Source organism: Amphiura filiformis, chromosome 16 (genome assembly GCF_039555335.1).
Source record: "Amphiura filiformis chromosome 16, Afil_fr2py, whole genome shotgun sequence".
Lineage (NCBI taxonomy): Eukaryota > Metazoa > Echinodermata > Ophiuroidea > Amphilepidida > Amphiuridae > Amphiura > Amphiura filiformis.
The window spans coordinates 9,187,215-9,199,287 of record NC_092643.1 but is presented as its reverse complement, the minus strand read 5'-3'; the positions used below and the strand labels follow the sequence as shown (position 1 = coordinate 9,199,287).

Genomic DNA, 12,073 nt, shown 5'->3' with positions numbered 1-12,073 from the left:
GAGATGAGAAGGAACCACAACGACTTCGATCGGCCAAGTTTTAATCCGCTTATCCATTGATGCATGAAAAGAAAAGCTATCAATGGTACTATACTTAGAGAATAAAGGTATTGGTTTTAGCCCCTGGAGTGCATCTATCGTCTCATATAACACGGACGACATCATTATTTTAAGTAAAACAACGAGGCGAAGCCGAGTTGTTTTACGCCAAAAATAATGATATCGCCCGTGTTATATGAGACGATAGATGCACGACAGCGGCTAAAAACAATACCTTTATTCTCATTCTTAAACACTTCAATTTAAATAGAAATATCATAAGTATATTACAAATTTTAATCAAATTAAATCCTACATTTTATAAGGAACTACCTGGGGCTTAAAATCGATCAGTCCCGTTGTTGCTATGCGCCTCCCGATTGGTTCAAATATCGAGCACGCGTATCGCGTTGATGTACACGCGCTGACCCGTTTGATATCGTGTCATATCACACGGGTAAGAACCAATGAGATTGCAGGAACGTTCTCAAGTGTTTAAGAATTTCATGTATGATCCATTTACCGCGATCGATGCTTGGCGAAATCATTACTGGAAAAAAACTATAACAAACCCATCCCAGAACAAACAAACGCTACCCAGAAGTAAGATTATGGAATTTCACTGATGCTCTGAACATGTATAGTAGCTTTGTTTTGGGATCTACAGTCAAACTGTTTTCTTGATCGTGTTGTGTAGAAAATGTCCTTTAACACATCGAAAAGGTCATCAAAATCGGCCGTTTATTTGCTGAGTTTCATCTTTAGCAAATAAGGTAAGATTTTGGTGACTTTTTCGATGAAAAATAGATGCAAAATGTTCTTAAATAATGCACAATGTTCCGGTTGAGTCCGGTACATGAAACATGTTTAATTTAATAGTTTTTATGTGTATAGTCGTAACTAGCTAACTCGTTTCAGTGCCAAAGACTGCCAACTCTGAGAAAAAAGTCATCAAAGTTCGGGAAAATTGGGCGAAATGGAAGAAAAAAGATGTAGGCCATCAATGACCGATGATCACGTCACCAGAGAAAATCCTATAGAGTGCTTGCACGGAAGGTCATTAGTTCAAATCATCCTTCAGACACGCTCCAGAAGACATGCAAATACATAGAGTACAATACCAATCACCTATTTAACGCGGGGCATTGATCAAAGTAAATCCTCATGAATAACAATGTCAATTAAATGTCGGTAAAGGGAGTGGACAAAGTGAATGTGTTCGTTGTGGTTCCTTCTTATCTCTTTCTTCCATGATTAGGGGTTCATTCATAAGATTGAGGGCATGATCGCTGTTTATGCCCGAGGCGTGAGCCGAGGGCATAAACAGCGATCATGCCCGAATCCTATGAATGAACCCCGCTCATACATACCCAACATTCTTAGCAATTCAATACAGATGAAAATAATAAGGGTTTACAAGTTTAAATAACATTTCCATACCGTTTTCATTCATAAAATGGAATAAAATGAGTAGGCCTACTTGCAGGAAGCAGCTCGGCTCATGAGGTCAACGGCCGGGAGTCAACGCGTGATACGCGTTATCTTTTGCGCTCCGCGTGAGATGGGCGGTGTGACATGCGCGGGTACGCGGCACTAGCAACTCGTGGATCGTGTTAATTGGGTTCCAACGCTGCGTGACGCAGCTTGTTTATGCTCTGCGTACTGGTCATAAACGGTATTTATGACCAGCAAAAAAGGGCGCAAATCCAATCAGAAACGTCGTTATATCGTGAGTATGTATGAATTAGGGGTTCATTCATAGGATTGAGGGCATGATCGCTGTTTATGCCCGTGGATCGTGTTAATTGGGTTCCAACGCTGCGTGACGCAGCTTGTTTATGCCCTGCGTACTGGTCATAAGCGGTATTTATGACCAGCAAAAAGAGCAAATCCAATCAGAAACGTCGTAATATCGTGAGTATGTATGAACATGTTATAATGTCTTGTTTGAGGTATTCAGTTAACTACATTTGTATTTAGCTCTATTGGTGCAAAAGAATAGGCCTACAAGATGGTTTCCGACACTGTTTGTCACAGTCTTGCGGATGGTGCACATCGTGCATGCACATTAATATTTTTCATTAACCATTTAGGCCTACTTGCTACACATGCTATGTTTAGAATTTGTCTTCTGAGTATTTATTCAACTATTTAGCTCTGGTGCAAATAAGAGCCCGCAAGATGAGGTTGAAGTGATGTTGAAATAAGTTTGATATTTCAGCGTTGATTCAACGTTGCATCAACGTTGAAATTGATATTTCAACGTTGATTCAGTGTTGATTCAACGTTGAATCAACGCTGAAATATCAACCTTATTTCAACCTAATTTCAACGTTGATTCAACGTTGAAATATCAACCTTATTTCAACCTTACTCAATGTTAGGTTGAAATAAGGTTGAAATCAAGTTGATTTAAATTTCAACCAGATTTCAACGTTGAATCAACGTCGAAATATCAACCTGATTTCAACTTCAGGTTGAAATCACGTTGAAATCAGGTTGATTTGCATTTCAACGTTGATTCAACGTTGATTCAACGTTGACATGTCAACTTGTGCCCACTGGGTTGGCGTGAGACAGAGGCGTACCAGAATTTACCACCTACAATTTTGAGCCACGCAAGAATATGAAAAGCAGGGGGGGGGGGGTTGGCAACAAATAATTTTGACGATGCGTGAGATTTTACTCATCTTCCAGCTTTTTGCGTGAGATTTACTACCTTGGCGTGAGATTGTACTACCTTGGTGTGAGAACGTGAGAAAGTGACCCAATGTGTGCGACTCACGCCCAATGTGAGAGTTGACAGCCCTGCTGGATATTAAAACTATGTACACCATTTCTGAACAAGAATCTGAGGTCTTGGGTACGGTTCCCAGGCGGGATCACTTTTTTTTACTTGTCTCCTTTATTATTTGCAACAGCACGCGAGCGAACCTGGCGAAAAATTATGTTTATTTAATCTAGTGACCAATCAATACATAAATACAATAATTCTATTAGTAAATTGTCATTCAACACTGTTCAATGGATGTCAGTATCACTATAAGCTTACCCCCTTATTCATCATGTTCATGTTTATATATTAAGGCTACTCTGTACGGTACATAAAAAAACATCATGATGATGAAACCGAGTAAAATCATATGATGCAAGTTGCAAGTTCACCCCTACATTGCACTTACACATTGTACTCACCATTCACAATTGCTATAAACTGTACGGCTTTTGCACTTTATACCGTATTAAAAAATAAATACCTGCCTAAATCAAAATGAGTAAAATCAGGCAAAATTGAGTTTTGTCACCTGATCAGGAATCACATGTCACAAAATCAAAATAAACAAACAATAAAATCGAGCTCGTCACCTTTGGCTGACGCGCTTTGTTTAGCTGCAAAAACTACGAAAGGGAAAATTTCACTGATCCTTTTACACCAAAAAAAACCACGAATTTGTGTGAAATCGGGGATTTACTTGCGTCGCTGGTACCGTACTCTGTTTTGAAACTATCGAAGAAACAAAGGTACAAAATAATTAATAGTTAGCACAAATAAAATGCATTATGATCACAAACGATGTCAATGTCAATGACTGAATGAATGAGTTTAAAAGCTTACTGATTTTTACTCATCACTCATCAGTCATGACATCTACATGTAGGTCTACTTGTATGGGGCAGTGCTGTACGGTGCGACCATTTCAGGCGCATTGGCGACTAGATATTTTCTGATGCGACTAAATATTAAATCCCTGGCGCCAATGGCGCCCAACTGTTGAAGCTTTTAATCGCCAGCAAATGCAAAACATGTATGTAACGTAGCATTCAAATACGAATGTATGCTATGAATATCCATTTATCATGATGTCTCGATGGGGACTTCCTGGAAAACATATAGGCGTACACTGTACATGCTGCGTATGAAGTATGTAGCGTTCAATGGAAATATGTAGATTGATTACAGCAGCCATGAACATTCAACACACGTGGCTGTTCAGTTGGTGCCTCAGATTTTTTACCTGGGAGCAAAATTTGGGCGCCTAAATTTATAAAGTTAGGAGCCATTGGCGCCTCAATCAGTGTTTGCACCGTACAGCACTGGTATGGGGGCACACCACTAAAACCTTCCGCATTTGGTGTAACCTTGTATAGTTCCGGTTAAAAATAGCGCCTGAGCGAAATGTATGAGCCTCTCGAGGGTACTAAATTTAAGTGAATCTTGCTTGTTTTTATGAACAGAATAGAGTAAGACCTCAACATTAAAAATCTGTTCAAAAATGTTTGAAATCGATTGTGAATTAGTGACAGGCTGTCGGAATAATATCAAGGCGGAACTGGTAAGGAGGCGAAATTGTCGGCTGAAATTCGTGAGGGCGCTGTTCAGGTGCCCGTAGCTCAAAAGTTCGACTGGCTTGGTCACAAAAAAATAAATTTTTATTAACTTTCAGACTTTATACTTTAAGAAAATCCATACGACATTTTCTCATTTTCGAACTAAGGGTAGAAAAACAAATTTACTTTCTTGTGTTTTCACGTGTATTTCAATGGGACGATTATTTAGTGGTGTGCCCCCTTCAAGGCGCTTTTTTCAACCGGGGCTATATTCGGCTTTTTGATAAATGCAGCCAAAATTAAAGTCGGATTTTGTTTGAATTATGTTTATTTCGATTTAAATTGATAGTTCAGATGTTAATGTGTAATTTTAAATCGAATAAGATGCAAATCGTGCTTTATATAATTCCGTTAGGGGGCTTCAAAGTTGAACAAAATGTCGAAATATATGAAAAATAAGATTTCGCGAATTAATTGATTTGGTTTGAAAGTTATAAATCTGCACGGGTCCTTAAACTCTCCCAAACTTGTTTTTATGGGGGGGTGGTAATTATTACACAATTTGTAGCTACTAGACCCTTGCAATTAATTAATAACGTGACTTTCTTTCATTTAAAGAAAAATTGAGCATTTAGCTGTAAAACTAGGTAGGCCTACAACACATGTTTTGGGTATAGACCTAATGCGAGATTAACGTGCTTTTTTGGCTAAAATGTGGCAAAAGCGGCATTTGCCATTTTTCGAAAAACGCTCTCATTACGTACGGTAACTAAGACACATAGAAGAAAAATATTTGATACTTTTTCTTTAAACTGTCTATTCTTTCAAAAAATTGAAAAAAATAGAGAAAAAAAATTAATATTTCTCCATATAAGGGGGCACACCACTAAAACCTTCCGCATTAAAACCTTGTTCCGGTTAAAAATAGCGCCTGAGCGAAATGTATGAGCCTCTCGAGGGTACTAAATTTAAGTGAATCTTGCTTGTTTTTATGAACAGAATAGAGTAAGACCTCAACATTAAAAAAATCTGTTCAAAAATGTTTGAAATCGATTGTGAATTAGTGACAGGCTGTCGGAATAATATCAAGGCCGGAACTGGTAAGGAGGCTAAATTGTCGGCTGAAATTCGTGAGGGCGCTGTTCAGGTGCCCGTAGCTCAAAAGTTCGACTGGCTTGGTCACAAAAAAATAAATTTTTATTAAATTTCAGACTTTATACTTTAAGAAAATCCATACGACATTTTCTCATTTTCGAACTAAGGGTAGAAAAGCGAATTTACTTTCTTGTGTTTTCACGTGTATTTCAATGGGACGATTATTTAGTGGTGTGCCCCCGTATAGGTCACCCCGGTCATCCGGGTACTTATTTTACATGACGCTACAGTCAGCTACACTTACGCTTTTCAACCCACAATAGATCGTGCAGCTGAGCGACTACTTGAAGACTTGTAGCAGAGCTCATTCAGTTGTTTACGTTCTGTTTTGACCTTGAATCGAGCAAATTTCTCAGCCGATTTCGGTAAAATCAAGGTTAAATACTTGGCGAAAATTGCATTTTATGTGAAGCTGAACACATGAACATGTAGAGGAGAGTCTTTATTTTTGTTGTTGGCTGGAGGCCCCATGTCGAGAAGTTATAGAAATGGTAGTATTTTGGCCGATTTGAAAAGGGACAAACCACAGAAAACTACAAATTTGACTTCTGAATCGGATTTGTTGTCAACGGCTTGTGACGTCACTCCGGGGTCACCTATACCGCCGTTCTTCCGTGAACGGCGGTCTACTACAGCGTCGCTATAATTCACCAGCGAATGTTGTCGGTATTCACTATGTGACAACAAATACAGCCCCCGAAATGGTCTACTTTTAGCGACCCTTAACTCCGAAACAGTTTAGTCAAAGTTAAAAATAAGATCCCCAAACCTTTGCTTACCCTGAGTAAAGATAAACACTTGTGCTGAGCATCAAATTGGTCACTTATCGCTCACTGTTCAAAATGTGACATCTACACCAATTACAGTCCCCGAAACTGTCTACTTTTAGCCGACCTCAATTCCAAACATTAAGTGATAGTTAAAATGCGATCCCCAACCCTTTGGTTTATGGACGAATTTGCAGAAATCTCTGCGGAGTGTCCGTGTCTGAAATTCCCCGGTACAAACATCGAAAATGTCACATTTCTCAGTCCCGGTGATGATACTATATCTGCATCGCTGTTTTCATACATGAATATGCATATCTCTGACCCCTGTAAGGTCAAAAACGTGGCGTGGATTTCAACCAATCCGATCCACCGATTGTGACCGTTTCATGAATATTTAATAAGCAGCTTGATACTGACGTCATATCTGAGGTGACAGGAGGCAGCAGATACCATTTTGGTCAACTGAACTCGACTTGTGCGTTCTTTTGGTTGACATAAATCAAACAAAATTTTCAATAACGGGTAATAGTAGGATTTCAATTTTTATTAATGAAGTTACTTGTAGTTTTGAGGAATGACAAAGTTGTTTTTGGAAGCTTAGATGTTTGTTTCAACTGATGATATAGGATCGCAAGGTGAGTGAATTTGTGAAGAGATTTGCTTGCTTGAGTGATAGTAGGATACGGGATGTAGGCTAGTCCTCTGTGTTTGACCGGCTCCGACGCCTCAATTCACGCTGAATTATTCAGTACTCTGCTAACCAGACAGCAATACTGCGTATTGCTGTATGGAACCAGACATACCCTTTGCTTACCTTTGGACGAATTTGTAGTAATCTCCGTGTTGAAAAATGTCGCTACTTGCCCGGTACAAACATGATCATGGCTTCTGATTGGTTGCTCAGAATTTGAGTTGCTGATGATGTTTTATTAAATGCATAGTAGTTAGTATCAAATCTGCTACCCTAATGATGTAAACATTTGATGCCCTCAATTAGGTCAAGAAAAAAATGTTTGTTTGTCCTAAACCACCTTGTAGAAGACAGGGTCAATCTGTCAGATTTTTTTTAAAAGGTCATAGACAAAATCAACAATAAATAAAGACTAATTTGTGATATTTCATTACTGTATTCATCACTTATTCATGTTTTAAAACAGTTTAGAAGTGTAAAGAAACTGTTTAAATATCTTTTCCGGATGGCAAATTTCTGGCCACCAAATATTCTTTTGTACAGTAGAAATTTTTTTCCAGATTTTAAAGATTAGGGTCGGACAACCAAACAACTTTTTTTGCCTTATTGTGTCAATGTAAATGATGAAAAATCAAGATTAATGTAAATGAGATACATGTATATCATAAATTAATCATTTTTCTTTTCTATTTTCAGATTAATGCACATGGATAAAGAATTAATGTCATTCGCAGTCAAAATGGATTAACCGCTTTGGATGAAATGGACGTTAAAATATCGAACAGAAGAGAAAAAGTGGCAAAATATTATTGTACACATAAATACCACCATGAATGTGCTGAAACCCTTCATGTGCTCCTTCTGTGGGGTTTGGTTCCACTCCTTGGACCAACGGAGAAAACACATTCTTAAACATCAAAGGAAGCTTCGATTCACACAAATGCATAAGCAGGATTCACTGAGCAATACAGCAGATTTCCATCAGGGTGGCTTACATATCAAGACTGAAAATGAAGTATATCAGTGCAAGCAGTGCTCAATATTCTTTGCAACAGAAACATCCTTACAATACCATGAGATGTTCCATGTTAATTTTACAGATTTGCAGTGCCCTATTTGTCAGAAATTCTTTGTGCGACGTCAAAACTTACACAAACATATCAGAAATCATTCGAAGAAACCTTACAGATGTTGGAACTGTCAGAAATGCTTTAAAACTCAGCAAGGTCTTAACAATCATAAGTTTACACACTCAACTGAAACGCCTTTTCAATGCGATATTTGTGGGAAATTCTTCGCTAATAGAAACAGTTTAGGGAACCACATGAAACTTCACGAGGAAAAATCATTTGAGTGCGAGTACTGTCAAAAACGTTTTGCACGACTTTGTTACCTTCAAAAACATGTTAAAATTCACAGCGACGATAGGCCGCATCATTGCGAGTACTGTCAGAGAGGTTTCGGTCGTAAAGACTCGCTTAAACTTCATATTAGATATACTCATATTAAAGAGAAGCCGTACCAATGCGAACAGTGCCAGAAGTGTTTCACTCAAAGTGTCGATCTTAGATATCACATTCGAGTACACCAGACAGTAAAACCATACCAGTGTAATATTTGTTGTAAATCCTTCACAAGACTGAATGGGGTGAAAAGCCACATGAAACGTCATAACAGCGATGTCAAGGTTAACTCCAATTACAAACCGTTCCGGTGCGAACTTTGTGACAAGTCGTTTTCCGCCAATATCTCGCTTCAGAATCATATGCGAGTTCATACAAAAGAAAAGCCGTACCAGTGTGAGGTTTGCCAGAGATGTTTCTCACAGCGTAGTTCTCTTCACTATCACTCGGGCACGCACCTGAAAGTTAGACCGCATCAATGTACAATGTGTCTTAAGAGTTACATGCTAAAATCTGAGCTGGCTAAACACATACGATCCCGCCATGTTAAGATGGAAAGATTTGATTGCCCATGGCAGTATTGTGACAAATCTTATTCTGTAGAAGCCAGCTTAAGAATACATCTGCGTCGTAGTCATGTGAAGTCGGAAATTGTTCAATGACAACATTGTGTAGTGGTTGCACCAGGATTTTGTTATTTTTGTTCTGGGGGAGGGGGGAAATGGGAAAAAGTGAAATCAGAGGAGGGAAAGATGTCAATAAATTTGCCTTTTTTCCATAAATAGTGGGATATTCAATTCATTGATTCTTTCTTCTGAATGGGGACCAAGGGGGATTATTCTCCACCCCTTGGAACTGAGTGTACATTTTTGCTGAACCATGAAATGGATCAGCCTATAATTGCATATGTTACTAGGTCCCTAGGTTACTAGGTTACTAGGTCCCTAACTAACCATTTGGTCTGAAATGGACATATCTCTAAATGCCACGAAGGTATGACCCCATGAGTGGTGTCATATGAAAGAGAAAAACATAAAGAATATAATAAAAATATTTCCAAACGTCAGGGGTCACAGGGGTCAAAAAAGGTCAAAAAAACCAAAAATGCTCCGATTGAGCTTAAATTTAAATGCAATGATCCTTATGACAGTCTAAACATGTTTAAAACATTTTTAAATTTATTTAAGGTCATTAAGGGGTCCTAAAGGGGTCAAAGGTCAAGTTGTTCAAAATGCTCCAATTGAGCTGAAATTTAAACGCAATGATCCTTATGACATTCTAAACATGTTGCAAATATTTTAAAATTCATTTAAGGTCATTAAGGGGTCATAAATGGGTCAAAGGTCAAGTTTTTCAAAATGCTCCAATTGAGCTGAAATTTATATGCAATGATCCTTATGACATGCTAAACATTTTAATAACATTTTAAGATTCATTTAAGGTCATTAAGGGGTCATAAATGAGTCAAAGGTCAAGTTTTTCAAAATGCTCCGATTGAGCCGAAATTTAAAGGAAATGATTCTTATGACATTCTAAACATGTTGCAAATATTTTAAAATTCATTTAAGGTCATTAAGGGGCAGTACAGGGGTCAAAGGTCAAGTTTTCAAAATGCTTCAATTGTAGGTATAGGCCTACCACAATATACTGCCGAAGCCACATGGTTCAGCTATGGTGCGGTTATCGCTCTAGTTTTTAAAAAACACACCAATGAAGTGACTTTTACCAGAATACACACCCACAGTGGCGTAACTAGTGGGGGCAACATGCCCCGGGCGCCATCCTCAGGGAAGTGCAAACAAAGGTGGAAACCTCTGGCAACATAATGTTTATGTACAAACAAATTCTTGCAGATTAATTCGTTTAGTAAGAATATCGGGAAATTTGAATTTAAGTTCTGGTACACCAGAACGAAATTACAACACATTGTCTATGGAGCAGTGTAATACACATAATCATTCATAACTGGCATTGCAAACACTAAATCAGAATCAACTGAAATTTTAGGAATAAGCTTTTCGTGGATATCTACTGAAAAATGTCATAAAGAGGATGCTAGGATCACGAAATACTCCTTTAACATTATTTATTTTATTAAATAACTGGAATTATGGTGAAAGTGATCATTCATTTTAAATTGACCACAAAATGGCTTTTTATAACAAATAATTATAGAAAATATATTGTATATTGGAACTGTAGTTGTACTTATTGTCTTGACCCTCTCATGTGTAATAAACTGTATTATAATCAAAAAATATGTCATGTAATTCTTAATCTCAAGTTAGTCTAATGCTGAAATTATACATGATCCCAAACTATACTGGCGCCAATAAAGTATCTTTACACTTGGAAAAATAATCACAATTTCCAAACTGAACAATATTGGGGTAAATTTGTTTTTTTAATAGATGCACTACCTTATCCTGCACATTATGACACCACATTGAATCCAATGTGACTTCAAGAAGCAAAGTTACAAGCATTTGATTAGATGAAGGTCCAGTTTTAAAAGTGACAAACTGGCCTATTCAAAACTCCACAGACTAGACATCTGGTTTGAGAGTGGTGAATGGCTGATTTATGCGTTTGGCTTTAATTTAAAACAAAAGGAACAAAAGAAAACTGAAACAAAAGAACTGAAAAATAAAATGAAAGTTATGAAAAGTAAAGAGAAGTAAAAAATAAAATAAAAACTGCTTTAAATAACGCTTCTTTGAATGTTGAAGAAACTGTGTTTTCTCTTTGTTGCGGCTTGTTGGAATCTTTTTGCACCTTGTATAGGCCAGTTTGTCACTTTTAAAACTGGACCTTCATCTATAATTCAATTGCTTGTAACTTTACTTCTTGAGGTCACATTGGATTCAATGTGGTGTCATAATGTGCAGGATTAGATAGTGCATCTAATGAAAAAACAAACTTACCCCAATATTGTTTACATGTAGTTTTGAAATTATGATTATTTTTCCAAGTGTAAGGATACTTTACTGGCGCAGTATATAAGGGGTGGCCACGTGACCCCATTTATTAACTCCCTCTTGTCCCACTTTGACCTCTTTTTAAGAATTTGGAACAAATTTCTAATAATCTCTTACCAAATGACCCCATTTTTCCTTAAAAATTCAGAATTCAAAATTATTTTTTTGAAGAAAAAACAAACAAAAATTATCAAGTTTTTATATTTTGACAATGTTATGACTCCAAAAATTCCTCGCTCTCTCCCCTTCTCACCCAATGACCCTTATTTTGGTGTCAAATCTCTCACCAAAAGGCCCCTAGTTTCAAACTGGTGTCATTTCACTTCCAAATTTGAGTGCCCCCCTTCCCAACCTCACCCTCAGTGGCGTAGCTAGGGGTTGTGGCACCCAGGGCTAAGGATGCATAATGGCGCCCTTTCCAATTTTTGAAACAAGTGTGTGCAAAAATTTGCACAAAAGGGCCTATTACTCATTAATGTTGCTAATAATGAAGTTAAATATCGGTCTTAAATTCATTTTCAAAATGATATTGTGCTTTGGTGCGCGAAGCATGCAAAAATTTTGCCTTTCATCGCTAGGAGGGGGCGCAGAATCAATGCTGAATTGGTCAATTCGGTGCCCACCCTAAGGGTGACGCCCAGGGAACGTGCCCCCCAATATGATTAACCATACTATGCCTATGATATGTTCTAAAAATAGGGGTTATAG

The 12,073-nt window shown here is 37.7% G+C and overlaps 1 protein-coding gene across 1 annotated transcript in view; it reads right to left on the bottom strand.

Moving 5' to 3' along the window:
* The window catches only part of LOC140135508 (cholesterol 24-hydroxylase-like), a 45,317-nt gene extending 41,938 nt beyond the window's left edge, over positions 1-3,379 (bottom strand). Inside the window, exon 1 of the mRNA XM_072157032.1 lies at positions 3,235-3,379. Within this exon, the coding sequence (XP_072013133.1) occupies positions 3,235-3,237 (3 nt within the window). The 5' untranslated portion in view covers positions 3,238-3,379. The remainder of the gene's footprint in view (positions 1-3,234) is intronic.
* Between the last annotated feature and the right edge of the window lie 8,694 nt (positions 3,380-12,073).